Here is a 17,052-nt window from a genome sequence, read left to right as displayed (position 1 = left end):
TGTCTTCCAATTTACTTATGAATCAGGATATGAGCTCTCAGCTTCTGCCTCTAGCACCATGCCTTCCTGGTTTTGACCAAGATGGAAATGGAGAGTTCATCTGATTGTAAGCTAGACTGCTCATCTAATATTGTAAACAAGTCCTTGATTGAATATTTTCTTACAGGATGCCTTTGTCATGTTTTGTCTTCATGGTGATATAAAACTAACCAAGACTCATTTATACATAAAAACAAACAAAACTTTAAAAACAGAGAATATTCCATTATGTCATGAAATGCATTGTTCATAAAAGAGATAAACAAATGCCATGATATTACCAAGTATTTTTTTCAAGTCACATTTGCATAGTGCTGTTCACTGTTTTTCTTTGAAGTCTAACACATTTTAGACTGAGTTGATTCTGACTTAGCCTCTTCTGCTGCCATAACATAGAGCCTGTCTTCCCCTTGGGCTTCCTTCTCTCTCCTCTAGGCCTACATTGTTCATAGTGACATCACGCTACATTTAAGCTTCCTGTTCTCACAGTTCCTAACAAGTGTGCTTTCCAGATACTTCTCAGAACTAACCTCCAGAATCAACCCTTTCTCTTCCCATTTCTCTTCCTATTTAATAATGGGATACTTTTCTGCTTTCCTCTCCAGATTTCCCTAAAAGCTTTACAAACTGCCTGAATTTGGGATGCAAATCTATTCACCTCCTCAGTATTAACTAACAGCTCACACTGCTGCTGGGCATGCTACCATGTGTCTAGTGCCCATTGTCAGAGAATTTATCAATGAGAAAGAACCTAATAAAGGCAAATCCATGTGCTTCTGAAATAAAACATGTGGGAAGGTCAACTAAACCCAAGCTTCTGGAAGGGAGTCATAAGTGATTAGTTTAAACTGTTCCCATCAGTCACTAACAGAGGATACACCAATCCTAGGACCATCTCAGTGAAGAGAGATGAAACGTAAGTGTAAGGACTCGCTTTCTACCTGTGTGCAGGGGAGGGAGACATCTGAACATATACATGATGTTTGTTTAGAATTAAAATCTGTACTCATTTTTCACAATTACTGTCACAACATGGGGTAACTTTTTTTTTTGAACTGGAACAACTGTTTATTTATCTTCACCTGTTTTTTTTGGCTTTCATGGGATGGGTAGCTGGATACTTAAATTCGTCATAATGGCAAACCAGTGGACTTCATTCTGCCCAGCATGGGGTAACTTCTGCATGAGGTGGGGTAGATGAGTGTGTGTGTGTTATGCTGTACATAGCATACAGACACAAAATGCTTTAGGACAGCCTGATGAGGATGGACTCTCCTATACAAGATTCCTCCTGGATTGTAGGCTCCAGGGTAGCTGCAGGAGCATAGTGAAGAAGAACATATAATAAATAACAAATAACAATTGCTTTCTAAGCTAAAGTAGTTCAGTAACAAGACACTAAAAAGAAGTGCCTTGGTAAATTGTTGCTTCTTTCCTGAAAGTTCTTGAGGTTCAGTGAAATGCAGAAAAAGATTTGCCACAGATCACTTCAACTGCCTAGACATTTATTCTGTCAGAAATGGCACTACAGGTATATAGCCCAGTGAGAATTACCTCTGCTCCTAGGAGAATAAGACTAAAGTGGGTGTGGTAACATAAGCCAGCTCTTCTTCTAAGGACCTATCTATCCTCCCCGCTAGCCATTTCATCTCTGTAGCCATATTCTTTACATTATGAGTATATACAGCATTATATTATTTGTGTTATGGGACACACAACATTTGCCAGTGATGTCCCTGTTGGTGTAATACATTTTTTATCCTTTTTTCCTCATGTTAATCAGCTACCCTCAGTTTATTTCTTACATTCAAGTCTGGAATCCTAGATGTTCCTCCTTCACAGCTCACTTTACTCTTGGTTTAGTCTTCATTTTTCAGATAATCCTAAACCATGACCTTTCAAGTGCTTTCTTTTTTTTTTTTTAACTTTGTTTTGGTAAGTCTAGGCACTTACAGTTTAGCACAAACACATTTTCAAGAGAGGCAGCATTGATGTTTAAGTTACATTCAAGAATGCAATGCAATATGACTCCAGAAATGGATTTAGTCTGTAAATTTAGGTGCCCCTTCTGATGAATGTCACAATGACCACCTCAGGGACTGTACAATGTTAGTGAACTAGCTGTCTTGAAGCGAGTTTATTTAGTGATCACTGAGCTGGAAGTTGTGATAGCTTTAGTATACTGTCACCAGGCACTTGAGGAACAATCTACAAAGAATAACTACTATCTTTCATTAGTGTTTATATAAAAAAATTGAATTGTTTCGTATTTTATAGTAATTTAAAATTTAGAAATCTGTTTGGAGATGGCATTCAAAGAGGCAGACAAACATTTTTTTTTTTAAAGTCCTGACTCAATTTTTTTTCAAGATTTATTTATTTATTATATGAAAGTACACTGTAGCTGTCTTCAGACACCCCAGTAGAGGGCATCAGATCTCATTACAAATGGTTGTGAGCCACCATGTGGTTGCTTGGATTTAAACACAGGACCATCAGAAGAGCAGCCAGTGTGCTCTTAAGCACTGAGTCATCTCTCCAGCTCCCCCACCCCACCCCCCGACTCAATTTTATAATGTAGACTTGATATCCTCACATCTTTCTGAACTTGTTTTATTACGGAAAACTGAAAGAACTAACACTTTTCAACTTGATCCTAAAAATTAATTTCACTTGTAAGTTCTAAACATTAACAGTCCAGTCCTCTCTGCTGAGCTTTCCTAATGAGCTTTATGTATAGACATTGTGTTGTAGATGTATCCATTGCGGCTGGGTCTTTCTACCATTTTTGACTAGCTTTAGTTTTGTTTAGTTTAGTGTTGATCTTTATATTCTGCAAAAGGAGTATGGTAAGAGTCACGGTTGTTTGTAGAAGGATGAGTTTTATAATACAGTTGGGATTTAGACTGGTTTAGGAAAACAGCTGTGGCAGCTTCTTCTCTAGGGTCCATGACATCATCAGCCATGGGTACTTTATCTAGGTTGACAGTTGCCAGACATGCATTCTCTTCTAGTGGAAGGGATTCCATCCCAATTGTACAGCTGTTTGTTACCCCAAGATATAAGAGCCACCACTGAACCCCTGTGAATATCATGCCATCTTATTCATTGCTGTGATTCATAGGATTTACAGTTCAGCAAGACTGTTAACTGCTTTTCTCCTTTGGCAGCTTACATCTCACCATTGGGGCTGTTCCTCAGGAAGTAGATTTTATGTCAGTTACAGCTTGATTCCTCTAAGGTCTGAGTCCAGTGTTTTTTTGTTTTGTTTTTTTTTTTGTTGTTTGTTTGTTTTTAGGATTATTAACAAATAGCTTTAATGTTACAAAACAAAGCTAATAACTTTATTTTACCATGATTTCCTTTGGGTAATTTATTGATAACAGATAAAAGCCTACTCAAGTTCTTATTTTATGATTCATAATGCAAGAGGTGATTAGTATTGCTTTAAGATACAAACCAACCAAGTACATTGAATGTGTTTTAAAATTTCAGACGAAGCACAAGATTCTTCAAATTAAGAATTTGCTTTTCCAATGGATTCCAAGTTGTCTACACAGCATTTCATGGATATATCCTGTTTTTCTATCAGGCTGTTCCAAAAAGTTAAATCTCTGCTAGTTAAATCCTTACAAACCCACTTGTACAACATAAAAAAATTTTATTAAAACATAAAACATTTATTTTTATTTGTGTGGTTTTGTGTGTGTGTGTGTGTCTCTCTCTGTGTGTCTCTGTGTGTGTGTGTCTTCATGAGTATAGGTGCCTATGAGTCCAGTGTTTTACAGGGAGGCAATCTGAAGTAACCAGCAGACTTTTTGTATGGTGTTGTTTCGTTCTCATAGGCTCACCCAGCAAAACCTATGAGGGATTTTTTGTTTTCTAAATTTTCAAATGAGATTCAAGCCTGATTTGTTAATTCCTAATAACAATTTGATCTTAAAATTTGTTGTAATTTTCATCAAACCATATACATTTAAACATACATATATATTTCCACTGTGTTATTTTCTGCTATAATTCAATAATTATGTTTTTTCTAACTATGTGTTTGTATAGTTTATGTCCTGCTTACTTAATTGGCTGTATTTTATAAATTTTACACTAAGGTTTGGAACATGTATTGGTATGAAAATTTAAAAATAAAGGATTTACATTTTATCTTTCTTTAAAGAGAGGAGAAAATGTAGGAAGTTGTAGGACACACTTGATAGAAGAAATTGAGAAAACATCAAAATAGTCAACTGTTTCAATTTACATTTGCATTAAATTCTGCTAGATGCCTCACTTGCTCATTGCAGCTACATACTCCTCTTATGCTCTATCCATGACTTAAAAGTAAACTCTTGTCCTATTGCCATTAAACTAGGTAACAATTATTTCTCTGTATCTGTGACATACTGCAATATGACAACACTCTTTGATAAAGACTTAAACAAGTATTCAGGATTGCTACAACAAATGCTGTGGGATATTAAAGATTGTATCTTTTGGCAGCTCTTCATCAGGGTACTGGAGTGTGCAAGGAACCAGACACTAATCCCCATTATGTATCACAGGATATTGTCAGATTCATATTCTACATCTGTCTCACTGTGCTGACTAGGAAAGTAATTACTGCTGAGATAAGCCCTTTCTGGAATCTGTGCAATTAATTCTCCTGGAAAAAGAACGAAAGTAGCCTGACACTGTAATAATGTTTAAGTATACCTAATCTATTTCTTTTCTGTCCCTAATGTTTCCTAAATATGAAAAAGAAAGAGGATTTGAAAGTACTTACAGCTGCCTGTTCTTATGTAAATCTTCCATGGGGCTGTAATATTCTATCTTAAAATGACTGGCATGAAATAATACTATAAATTATAATAGCACGAGGTGCAAGTGGGGAATTACTTTCAAGCTGAATTCAAGATGTGATTTTTTTTTAATGCAGAATGGATGTTTCTCTTATAAAGTAGGAATTATTCTGTTATTAAATCTTCAGATTATTGATGAAATGCTGTTAACCATATGTATTTCTTAGACTTTTGTTTCGAGCACCCTCTTTATGTTATAGGTACTAACCTGATCACACAGGATGCTATACTTTCAATGCCTTAAGTTTTCCAAAAATTCTAAGTCTATGTCTTCTAAGCATTCCATTCATTGCTATCAAAGTTCAGACATACCATCCTCAACATTGGCATGCATTCTATGAATGGCCTATCCGAGGGCTGAGAACGAGTGCCTGTTATTTACATTAAAGTAAGAACATCATTTTCACATTTATTTTAAGAGGAAGAAAGCATAATAATACACGAGATTCTTTTGCTAACTCCTTTATTTTACTTAACTTTCTAGAATTGATTTTTATCAGGAGAAAAAAGTGCTCACCTCAGTGAACTACTGTATTGGACCTAAAACATTATTTTAATATCCTGTTTTCTAGAAGAAAAACTTATGATTAAATAATGTACATTATATTAAATAAATATTATCAATAGCTAGAAGAAAAACACAACCAAGCAATACTTTTATTGAACTTTGTTAATATAAGTTTGAAAATAGGAAATTTAATAATTTTTTGAAAGGACAAGAGTCACTGGGAATGACTGCATCTTCTCTATGGTATGCAGAATATGTCTCCTTAGTGAGAGCACTAAGTAAAATATATATTATAAGCATGCCCAATGAGAAAGATAAAACAGTTTTGGAGATATGAAAATGTACTGGGATATTTTTTATTAGATATTCTCTTTATTAACGTTTCAAATGTTATCTCCTTTCCTGGTTCCCCACCCCAAAATCCCCTATTCCATTCCCCTCCCCCTGCTTCTATGAGGGTGTTCCCCAACCATCCTCCCACCTCGACCTCCCTGCCCTCGCATTCCCCTACACTGGGACATCAAGCCTTCACAGGACCAAGGGCCTCTCTTCCCATTGATGCCAGAAAAGGCTATCCTCTGCTACATATGTGGCTGGAGCCATAGGTCCCTCCATGTGTACTCTTTGGTTGGCAGTTTAGTCCCTGGAAGCTCTGGGGGGTGGAGGGGGGGTCTGGTTGGTTGATATTGTTGTTCTTCCTATGGGGTGGCAAGTCTCTTCAGCTTCTGTGGACCTTTCTCTAACTCCTCCATTGGAGACCCAGTACACAGTCCAATGGTTGACCTCAAGCATCTGCCTCTGTATTTCTCAGGCACTGGCAGAGCCTCTCAGGAGACAGCTATATCAGGCTCCTGTCAGCTAGCAATTGTTGGCATCCACAATAGTGTCTGGGTTTGCTGACTATATATGGGATGGATACCCAGGTGGGACAGTCTCTGGATGGCCTTTCCTTCAGTCTATTCTTTATCTCCGTATTTGCTCCCATGAGTATTTTGTTTCCCCTTCTAAGAAAGACCAAAGCACCCACACTTTGGTCTTCCTTCTTTTTGAGCTTCCTGTGGTCTGTTAATTGTATCTTCAGTATTCCTAGCTTCGGAGTTAGTATCCACGTATAAGTGAGTGCATAACATGTGTGTTCTTTTGTGATTGGGTTACCTCACTCAGGATCATTAATGCATGTATTCAAATTTACATGCATCACCTAAAAGATGCACATTTCACTGTCATGGGCTATTATGCTAATTGTTGAAATTTTAAGTACACTTATTTATTTATGTGATGTGTGCAAAAATTTAAAATGTAAAATGCAAAAATGTAAATAGTGCTGCATGACTGCATTTGTACAGGTCAGAGCACATCTCTTTTGATCATATGCATTTTGGAAACCTAGGTCAAGGAGTCAGGCCTGGCAACAGACAATTTTACCCATTGACCTGAGTCACCAAATTACTTCTTAACTTTAAATAAATACCCCAAACAGTTCCATTAAGCAATGAGATTCAGTAAGTAAAATTCCAAAACATCACTGCTAAGTTTGAATCTATAGCTAATAGAGCCTTCTTTAGCCATACCCAGTTTATAAATCATATTGAAGGGAGGTATATCTATACAGTTATATCAGCTACATGGGAAATATACAACAGATTTTGTTCATGTATTATATCTCTATAACTGGAAGTCTTCCTAGCTAGCTTTAATTTTAAAATTTACATTAAAGTTTGCATTTAATTACATTTATATGATATGGTGTCTATGTATAATCTAAATCTCTAGAATTAGTAAAAATGAGATATGCATACACACACAGATGCTCCTAGGAGGACTCATCACTGATATGTTTAGAATTTTAGTAGGAAGAAACAGTAAACACAGATGACTTTCAGGCAATTATGTTATTATTTCCATACTGTATATTCAGTGTAAATTCTTATTGTTCTATGCTGAAATACATTGTTGCTGATTTAGAAACTGATGTTATTTTTTTTCTATCTCAGATAGTATAAATATGACACAGTAATAATCACAAGCTCTTTATTCACTCGTGGGATAATAAACTTCTAACTTGGTAACTGTCATGGTTACTCGTCATTGTCAGATTGACTAGAAAAAAACAGCCCAAGGCATTTCTTCAAAGACCAATTCTGGATGTGGGCGGGAAGGTATCATGGCCTGAAGTCCCAGGCAGAATAAACTGGGGAAAAGAGGAAATTCTGCTGCACATGTGCACATGCTTCTCTCCATCCCAGCGGAGAGCACCCAGAAGAGCTCCTCCATGCATTCTCCATGTGGTCAGACACATTTCCAGCATCACAAGCCCAAACAAACCCCTCATCCCTTAAGCTGCTTGCTGTTGTGTGTTGGGTGCAAGGGTGAGAAATGTAATCAATGCAGAAGGACAAGCACTCATTTTCCTTATGACTAGAAATTAATTGTTTGAAATGTAAAAACAACAGAGGGGCTGCACTGAACACTTGTAAGTCCATCGGGTAGAAGATGAGGAAACCATTCAGAGGGGAAAAGCTTCTCAATAGGACTTGTGAAAATTCAGAATCTTGAGATGCTGTTGTAATTTAGTTTTGCTTTAAAAAATCATCTATAAATACTCATTTGATATTTTACCAAGTATAAACAGTATGTGTCTAAATTACTACTAAAAACCCTAGTGCATACATGACAGCTCAACACAAATTAGGACATTTCTGTTCTCCTCTCCAGAGGAGGGGGGGGGGATTCTCTATAAGTACTTAAAGTAATTTGAATTAACTTAAAGGTGAATGGCTAATACAGATTATTTTATTTTTATATCATATGAAACACACCTTTCACCACAAATCTGAAACCATTTTTGAGAATTCTGTAGCTACTTACATGAATAATAGGTATCTACAAGAATATATCCATTTCCTAAAACACAAGGCTACGTTTTACCACCAATGTTCATGACAGATCTCACAGATTTACTGTAGCATATGGAGATAAAGATTTTAGTGTTCTTCAATTTCACATTAGTAATAAAAATAAAATTATAGGTGATTCTTCAGTAAGACTTTCACTAAATATATGAGAAAGAGAATAAAACTTTCCACAAGCAAGAAAAATATTTGCATTTTATAATAGTTTAACAAAATTAAAGTTATATGAATATGTAAATTGATCATCCTATCATAATGTATTTTGATTAGTATGAATAATAAGCTATTGAGCTACTGTATTTAGACTTTTGGTTCTAATATATATAGTATTCTATACATACTGCATACTTTATGTTATAATGTATGCAGCATGTTCCATGTATGTATAAAGTATATAACATATAGTGTATTCATTAAATATCTTAATTGAGTAAATGAGAAAGATCCTAAAATCTAGGTTCTGGGTTATCTTTTCAACATATACAATGCCCAATATACCCTACAAAGAAAATATATCCTCACATTTAAATACACTTGAATATTACTGTACTGGCTAGTTTTGTGTCAACTTGACACAGCTGGAGTTATCACAGAGAAAGGAGCTTCAGTTGAGGAAATGCCTCCATGAGATCCAACTGTAAGGCATTTTCTCAATTAGTGATCAAGGGGGAAAGGCCCCTTGTGGGTGGTGCCATCTCTGGGCTGGTAGTCTTGGGTTCTATAAGAACCAAGAGCAGGCTGAGCAAGCCAGGGGAGGCAAGCCAGTGAAGAACATCCCTCCATGGCCTCTGCATCAGCTCCGGCTTTCTGACCTGCTTGAGTTCCAGTCCTGACTTCCTTTGGTGATGAACAGCAGTATGGAAGTGTAAGCCGAATAAACCCTTTCCTCCCCAACTTGCTTCTTGGTCATGATGTTTGTGCAGGAATAGAAACCCTGACTAAGACAATTACTCATTATAAAAACCCTTCCAGACACTCATGACTCTGCACCTTGTCTCTGTTATATACTCTCAGCTACCTAGCATCCACCTCAATCCTGATAATGCTGAGCACATACTGAGGTGTTTGGTTGTGCCTTCCCCTCTTGCTCACTTCCTCCTTGTTCAGTTTTATGACCCATAATAATTATCAGCAATTGTTCTGTCTATATTGATTATATAATTGTATTTTGTAGAATTTTATCAAGTAAAATATCATATAAAATAACAATAAAAATTAGGCTCTTATTTTTCAGTTAGTAGGGCGTGTGAAAACCCTCTCTGATGATTTTACTGCCTCCCTCCTGATAGATGATGGGAAGGAAAAGCACTAAGATCTTCTAAAATCTCAATTTATGTTCCAAAATAAGTACCTCAATTTTAATGATCATTAAAATGAAACATTAAGCCAAGTGCAAAGTCAGATTGCTGGAGCTTAGATTCCCAGTGAAGCCAGGTACAATAGTGCTTTGCATGTTCACATCGTGTGGAAAGCAAAGTCAAGAAAACCATGAAGCCAAGTAAAACCTAGGCTGCATAGCGAATGCCTATAAAGCCTGGGCTACAGGTGAAGATTATATATCAGGTACAACCAGACAGATTAAAACAGCAGAGGCTGGGTGGTTTAAACACAGGATTTTAGTTACTCAAGGTTCTGGACATTTCACTCTGAGACCATGTAACTAACTTGGAGTTTTGTGAGTGCCATTTCCTGGCTCACAATTACTTTCCCTGGGCATGTGCATATGGTCTTTGCAAAGAATGGGATTTTAGTTGGGTATTAGAAGATATGAATAGAGAGGAGAGGACAAGAAAGTCAGAAAGAAAGAGACAGACAGATATAGAGACAAGATATGTCCTCTTCACATAAGCCACTTAACCTCATTGTCAACACAAAACACTGTTACTTAAGAAGCCAGAATGAGTGATAGCCTTGCCCTCCTCTGTGATATGCTTCTAGCAAAGCATGATGGCTCTGCTGTGGGGTGAAACAGCTGGAAGTAGATGCTCCCATGACCAACCAGATCCTTTCTGCTCTAACGTAAGGGGCTATAGTGTGTAACTCTTCTTTGCCTTCCAATTTGTTGCCCTATGGTGTATGTAACCTCAGTAAAAGCTGATGTTGTACTACTTAATGCTCCCTTGGACATCATAAAACCATGTAAATCATTACTTTTATCTGTCAAAAACCAATAAAGCTCATAAAATTAAGTAATGCATGAAAATTTCATAGGCATTAATATCACACTCTTTGAAATTTATCCTAAGAGAACTAATTGCTTATTGCCTTCCTTTTTACACAGAAAATGATAAATTGAAAGTTTGGATAGAAAATGTACTCCCATTAAAAAGTCAGTTCATAAATGGGATGCTCTTCTCAAACAGTATCAATGTATAACATAAAATTAAATGATTATTTTGAATTGTGTAGCGTCTTCATGGTTTATAAAGTCTACCAACTCAGGAAGCAGAGAGTGGAGAGCTATGGTAATAATTCTGAAATTATGTGGAAGAGAAATGATCATACTTTATGAAATTTTTAGTAGAACTTTCTGATTACAATGCTTCTTGATTAGTAGCAATAAACAAGCAGAACCTAGGATCTTTGGTCAGAACTGTACCCTCCCTGACTCACACAGTAGGTCCCCTCAGAAAAGGGAACATTGGGAGGTGTCTTTAGTTAGATGATATCACTGAATTGGACCCTTTAATGGATTAGATTAAGAGATCACAGAACTCTCTATCCTCCTCTCCCACTATATGTAGTGAAAAGAAGTCCAGCCACCAACCAGGGACAGTCCTCACTGGTTCCCACCCAAGCTGCTACTCCAATCTTAGACTCCCTACCAGACAGAACAAGACATTAGCTTTCTCTCACTTAAAGATGACATATAGAAAAGGCCTATCTCTTCTGCTGGGTTTCTGCTCCTTTGGAATCCATATGCATGTACCTATCTTATACAGTTCCACTGATAGACTGAAATTTAATAAGGTACCTCTAAAGTAATTGTGCTCAAATTGGAACACTTTTAGATACATTAGATATCTAGTAATTTATGTAGGCTGCTCCTGACATCTACTGTTCAATTGGAAGATGCTGTTGAAACCCTATCACATGCAGAAGAGCCAATCACTCTAGAATGATGATAGTATTGTTGAGGTGACATTGAAAAGATGACTATTGGAAATGGCTGAAAAATAAACATTTACAATTCTCTTTTCTGTACCAACACTAATTGACCACTGATTAACTCTGTACAATGGATGAAACTATCAAGGTAGATGTGCCCAAATAATCTTGATCGTCAATAATATTATATTAAGAGATACCTGGGAGATTAGTTAGGTATATTGCTATGTGTATTTGAAGGATTTTCTAAGAAGGATTACACCACAGTAGCCATGTTCTAATGAAGTATGTAGTCAATGGATACATTCAAAATTTGAAAAGTATATTTGAGGTAGCAAAACTACCACAATGGCAGGCAGGTGGTATAGAAGAAGAGAACCACTGGGAGGGCAATGTTGAAGGGTGTATCTTTCCTTCATCCATGATGTTTTGCCCTGCAATAGGCTTAAATCAATGAAACCATCTGAGCAGGGACTGAAAATACAGAAGTCATGAGCCAAAATCTTCCTTCCTTAATTTTTTTCCCTCTCAAGTATTTGTTACAAAAATGAAAATTCTGAATAGCAGTAGTCAACTAAAGAAATACAATTACAAAAGAAAACATTATTAATCTATGTTTTTAATGAAATAATTACTTACAAATTTATTCTGAAATATATCGGTAGATGAATTTGTTTATAATAATATTAGTGGTCAAGAAATAAAAAAGACCTGTGCAATAACTTATGAAGTATTGTGCTGTTAATCTGTATGATAATAAATAGCAAATTATCAAATGTCACAAATTAGCATTCTGTAGTTACTAACACCTGTAATGTCTGTTCCTGGGACACTAAAGTATGACAATTTCATGACTTCAAGGTCAGAAATAGATGTATAGGAAATTCTAAGCCAAAGTAGGGTACAGCCTGAAACAATGTCTCAAACAAACTAATGCAAACTGAAAATAAAAACAGTTGCTTGCTTTCAAAACCAGAATCACTTTGGCCATAGCTTCCATTGATTGCAGCAGTTTGTAAAGTCCTGTGTGTTTGTGTTTGGACCCTGGATCAAGGGACTGAAGTACATATTTTATACATTAAAGCAGACCTGGCCTTCAGGTACTCTCAGCATCCCTCATTCCCTACCTGCCATACCTGCCCTGAATTCTGACCTACATCTTGTGATTTTTGTGCCTCTCTCTTTCTCAGTCTCGGTCTCTCGGTTTCGGTCTCTTGGTCTTGGTCTCTAAGTCTCAGCTCCGTCTCCATCTTCCGTCTCCATCTCCGTCTCTGCCTCTCTTCTCTTCTCCCCTCCCCTCCCCTCCCTTCTCCTCCCCTCTCCTCTCTTCTCCTCTCCTCTCTCTGCTTTCTCTCCTCCTCCCCTTCCTCCACAAGGCGACTCCCCGGAACTCAGTTCTGTGGTCAGTGAGCCCAAGAGCAGTTTCACAATAAAATTGCCTTTAATATAATTTAATCAGGTTTGAGTTGGCTCATTTCACCAAAGTTGAAGAAATATTTCATCACTGTGCACTTGGGTACCTCATGAAATCTTCAGATCTAGTTTGAATTGTTTTTTTCTTTTTAACATGTTTCCCTAAATCATCACACCTTCTTTCTTACCTTTGAAACATCCTTTTACCAAAACAAATTACACTGCAAAATGTAACATCATTCCTTTGTTAAAACATTCTGCATGTTTATGTAAACTGTGCAGCCCCAGACATTGAAATGGTGCCATGATTGTTACTTTGGAAAATTTCAAGGATAAGTAGCCAATTTAGACAAGCCCTGTTTTTGGAGGGAGGGGCATTGAATTATTGTAATCATAGTTGTAGAATTGGCTCTGGAAGCAATGATTTTCTTTCTCATTTCACTGAACAAAGGAAGGTCTGCTTCTTGGTCATTATATGTCTTAAATCTGTTCAAACAGATGTTAAGAAGAAAAATGAACAATCTTTTTTTTTCTGAGGTAATTATTGAAAATAAATGCTCTCAGTCAAAGTGACTGAACAGATAATCTTAACAGATAATAGCTAATAATAGCTAATAACAGATCTTGTTATTTAAGATTGATCACTCAATTTTATAATAGGTAATTGTACTTGATATTTGCTAAATGAATAGATACTTTTCTATGGTATGCCCTGCAAACAAAGCATGGTTACAATATATGTCTAGAGAATCAGGGATCACATATCTTGCATATCAAATATTTAGATCATAAATCATAACAGCAGCAAAATTATGAGATAGCAAAAAAAATTTTTATGGGGTCAGTCATGAGGAAGTGCTTTAAAGGGTCACAGCAATAGGAAAGGTTGATAACACATGACCTTGAAGAATATGTTAAACATACACTTTTGTATTATGTAATACAAAATACATTGATATAGTCAACTGTTAAATCGTGTTATAATATGTGTTTAACTGGTACTTATTTTGTAACACTGATAATGTTTCAAGAGTGTTTTCTACAGTATTATATTTATTTTGCTAGTATCTTAAGAATTCTTGATGGGTTAACATTCTTGATTTAATTTATATCTTATGATTCTATGATTTTTATTTACATCCAGAGTACTAATATTAATTTTAAACTGCTTCTCCTAAATTAAAACATCTAGAAAAGCAATGCCTATTTTTCTTCTTCATAGCAAACATACTATTATGTACTAAGCTTTTGATTCCTAATATGTCTTTATAACAATCTCATCACCAAAATAAACTATAGATATGTTGTATTTTGTGAGAGTTGTGCATTAATTGAAAACCTACAATAGATTGACAAAAAGCTATAGTTTGTAATTGTGAAAATAAATGTAAAACCTGCTTAGTTTGCAAGAATTATAAATGCCTTCTTTTATATTGTAAGGTTTTCTCTCTATGCATTTCATTGAGGACGGAAATCGCACAGTGTACAAAATGTAATGTGGCCTTAGCCTTTATGACTATAGATACAACTGGAATATTTCATCATTTTCTAGAAGTATGTAGGATTACTGTACATGTAAAACACCATTTCTTTTCTTTATGTCACCAAAGAACTACAGCTTTCATTACTTAAGGATGATAAAATTGACAGTCATATTAAATCACTCATCAGACAGAAATAATAATATCAGTGTCAATAGATAAAGATTTATGGCAAAAACCCTGAAAGTAAGTAACTGCTTCAGCCAATCACTTACCAGCTCTGCCTGAAGCTGAGAAATGAGCTCATCCCTGTCCTTCAGTTGTAGCCTCAGCATCGAGCATTCATCTCTTGTTATATCCTACAAAACACCAAAGAAAACAGAGAATGTGCTCAGCCCTCTTGCTTTGCTTTTCACAGAAAGGTCAACTTCGCAAAGGGAAATAATTGCGTGTGATAATGACACTAGGTTTTATCTATGATGTGATATTCCCTTTCATACTTCTAAATTGCAAAAGTAAAGAAAAGCCTATGTGACTATTACTATGCTGCATACATCATGTATATTTCTCCATATACATTTTAAAACAGAAGTTAAAAGTGTTTCTTTTGGAATGTATTTGTCAGCATTGAGGGGCTTTAGAAGAAACAGGGACATTGTTATTATTTCTTTCATCTTTTCTGGGTGCACACAATCAATGTAATAGTACTAATTATACTCTACAAGAGTTACTTTTGTTCTCTTGCTATAATTTAATGTTACTCTTAAATCACAGCTGTGCTCCACTCTCATCATCAGTGGTGGGCCTAGAATAATTCACTAGTCCCTTTCACTAGGATTCACTACAGTTTAGATATTCTCAATGTGAAAGCACATTCAGGTTCTATATCAATATCCAGGGTACCTGTAATTTTGTGTTAATAGTTTTCAGATACATCCACACATTACAGAATTCTCTTTTCAAAATTTGTAATCATGAATACACCTGATCAGAATCTCAGCACTGTGTGTGGATAGGCCAGCTTCTCATTCACTCAGCATTCTTGCCCAGACCTCTACTCATCATCCCCATCACCCTAAGAGGACACACTTCAACGCTCCTCGTATCTACTCACTGAACCAAATTAGTACTCATGCTCTATTCTTTGCTTTCTTAGTATTTCTGACTTGATTGTGTCTAAAGATGCACATGGTGGTTTGAATAAAAATAGACTTCATAGGCCCATAGAGTGTGGAACTATTAGGACTTGTGGACTTGTAATATGTGTGGCATTGCAGAAAGAAGTGTATCTCAGTCACTTTTGCTGCCTGTGGATTCAGACGTAGAACACTCAGCTCCTTCTCCAACACTATGCCTCTGCATAATGTGCTGCAGGAGGAAGTTTTTCTGGTGAAGGCTGAACAAGACACTGACCTATGAGTGTAGCAAAATACAATTAGGAGTCATTTTATCGCTACATTGTTTGTTTTTTTTCTTCTTTTTTTTTTAAAGATCAGTATTATTTTTTTTTACCGTAGATTCATGGACTATACAGTTTCAGATACATCATCACTGAAATAGTGACTGATATGTGTTCCATCTCATGGAGTAGGCTTTGAGTCAAATCAGTTATTGGTTGATTATTCCCACAAGGTTTTTGCCACCATTTTCCTAGAATATCTTGCAGGTAGGACACCATTGTCAATAATGTTTACTGGCTTCATGTTTACATTTCTCTTTTAAAAAAATTATTAGATATTTTCTTCATTTATATTTCAAATACTACCCCCAAAGCTCCCTATACCCTCCTCCTTATCTTTTGATAGCATATAGACTACCTTCCTGTAACAAAGATGCTGAAACATAGAGGTAGAGAGTCTACATACGCACCAGCTCAACTATTCCCTGTTAGTTGTGTAGGTGTTGACCTCAGTAATGGGGTATTATTGTTAATTTGTGGAGAAACTGATAGTATTGGCAATAGCCTAGGGGTTTTTTTGTTTTGTTTTGTTTTGGGGTTTTTTTTTTTTGGTTTTTTTTTTTTTTTTTAATTTCCCCTGGGGCCCCATTGGCCAAGAAACCATCTAGATATAACACAGTCCAAGTACTGGAAACTTCATTTGGTGAGACATAGTCAGTTGTGACTGTGTTCCCTCCATTCTCTGGAGGTTTAATTTAGATCAGTTTTATATGTGTATATATGTTTTAAGAAGTTTCTACTCTATTACTTTTGTCTTTCTCACAGATAATCAAACCCTTTGATGCCATCTGCATATTGAGAATAATTCAAGGTTTTGATTTCCAGCTACCTTAAAAATGATTCTTAAAACTAAACTGAAATATGAAACACTTGTTGTTAGATTTTTTTCCTTTCATCAACATCCTTTTTCCTCAGAATATGTACTATTATATGACAAATCTTGAAAGTTACTTATCCATTACTTACTGAACAATTAGATGAAGTGTCCTGCATCAGCATCTAAACCATATGTCATTTCATATGAAACCTGAAACGTGAACTTGTTTCCCACCCTCCTTGGGCTTTCCATTTGCTTCAGTGCTTCATTGTATAACTAGCTCATTAGTGTGTCATTAGCACCACGCATAGTATTTGACACTTACAAAATGCTCAATTCATGTTTCCTTCTTATAAAGATGGAAAACAAACACAATATGCATTAGGAGTATACACATTTCCTCTTACTCTATATCTGACCTAACAACAAACACAATATGCATTAGGAGTATACACATTT

The 17,052-nt window shown here is 36.0% G+C and overlaps 1 protein-coding gene across 3 annotated transcripts in view; it reads right to left on the bottom strand.

Moving 5' to 3' along the window:
- The window catches only part of Ccser1 (coiled-coil serine rich protein 1), a 1,127,242-nt gene that overhangs the window by 609,093 nt on the left and 501,097 nt on the right, over window positions 1-17,052 (bottom strand). For all 3 annotated transcript variants that reach the window (XM_021165504.2, XM_029478490.1, XM_029478491.1), the window contains exon 8: window positions 14,593-14,676. In XM_021165504.2, coding sequence (XP_021021163.1) covers window positions 14,593-14,676 — 84 coding nt within the window. The remainder of the gene's footprint in view (window positions 1-14,592; window positions 14,677-17,052) is intronic.

Source organism: Mus caroli, chromosome 6 (genome assembly GCF_900094665.2).
Source record: "Mus caroli chromosome 6, CAROLI_EIJ_v1.1, whole genome shotgun sequence".
NCBI lineage: Eukaryota > Metazoa > Chordata > Mammalia > Rodentia > Muridae > Mus > Mus caroli.
This window is presented reverse-complemented; position numbering and strand designations above follow the sequence as displayed.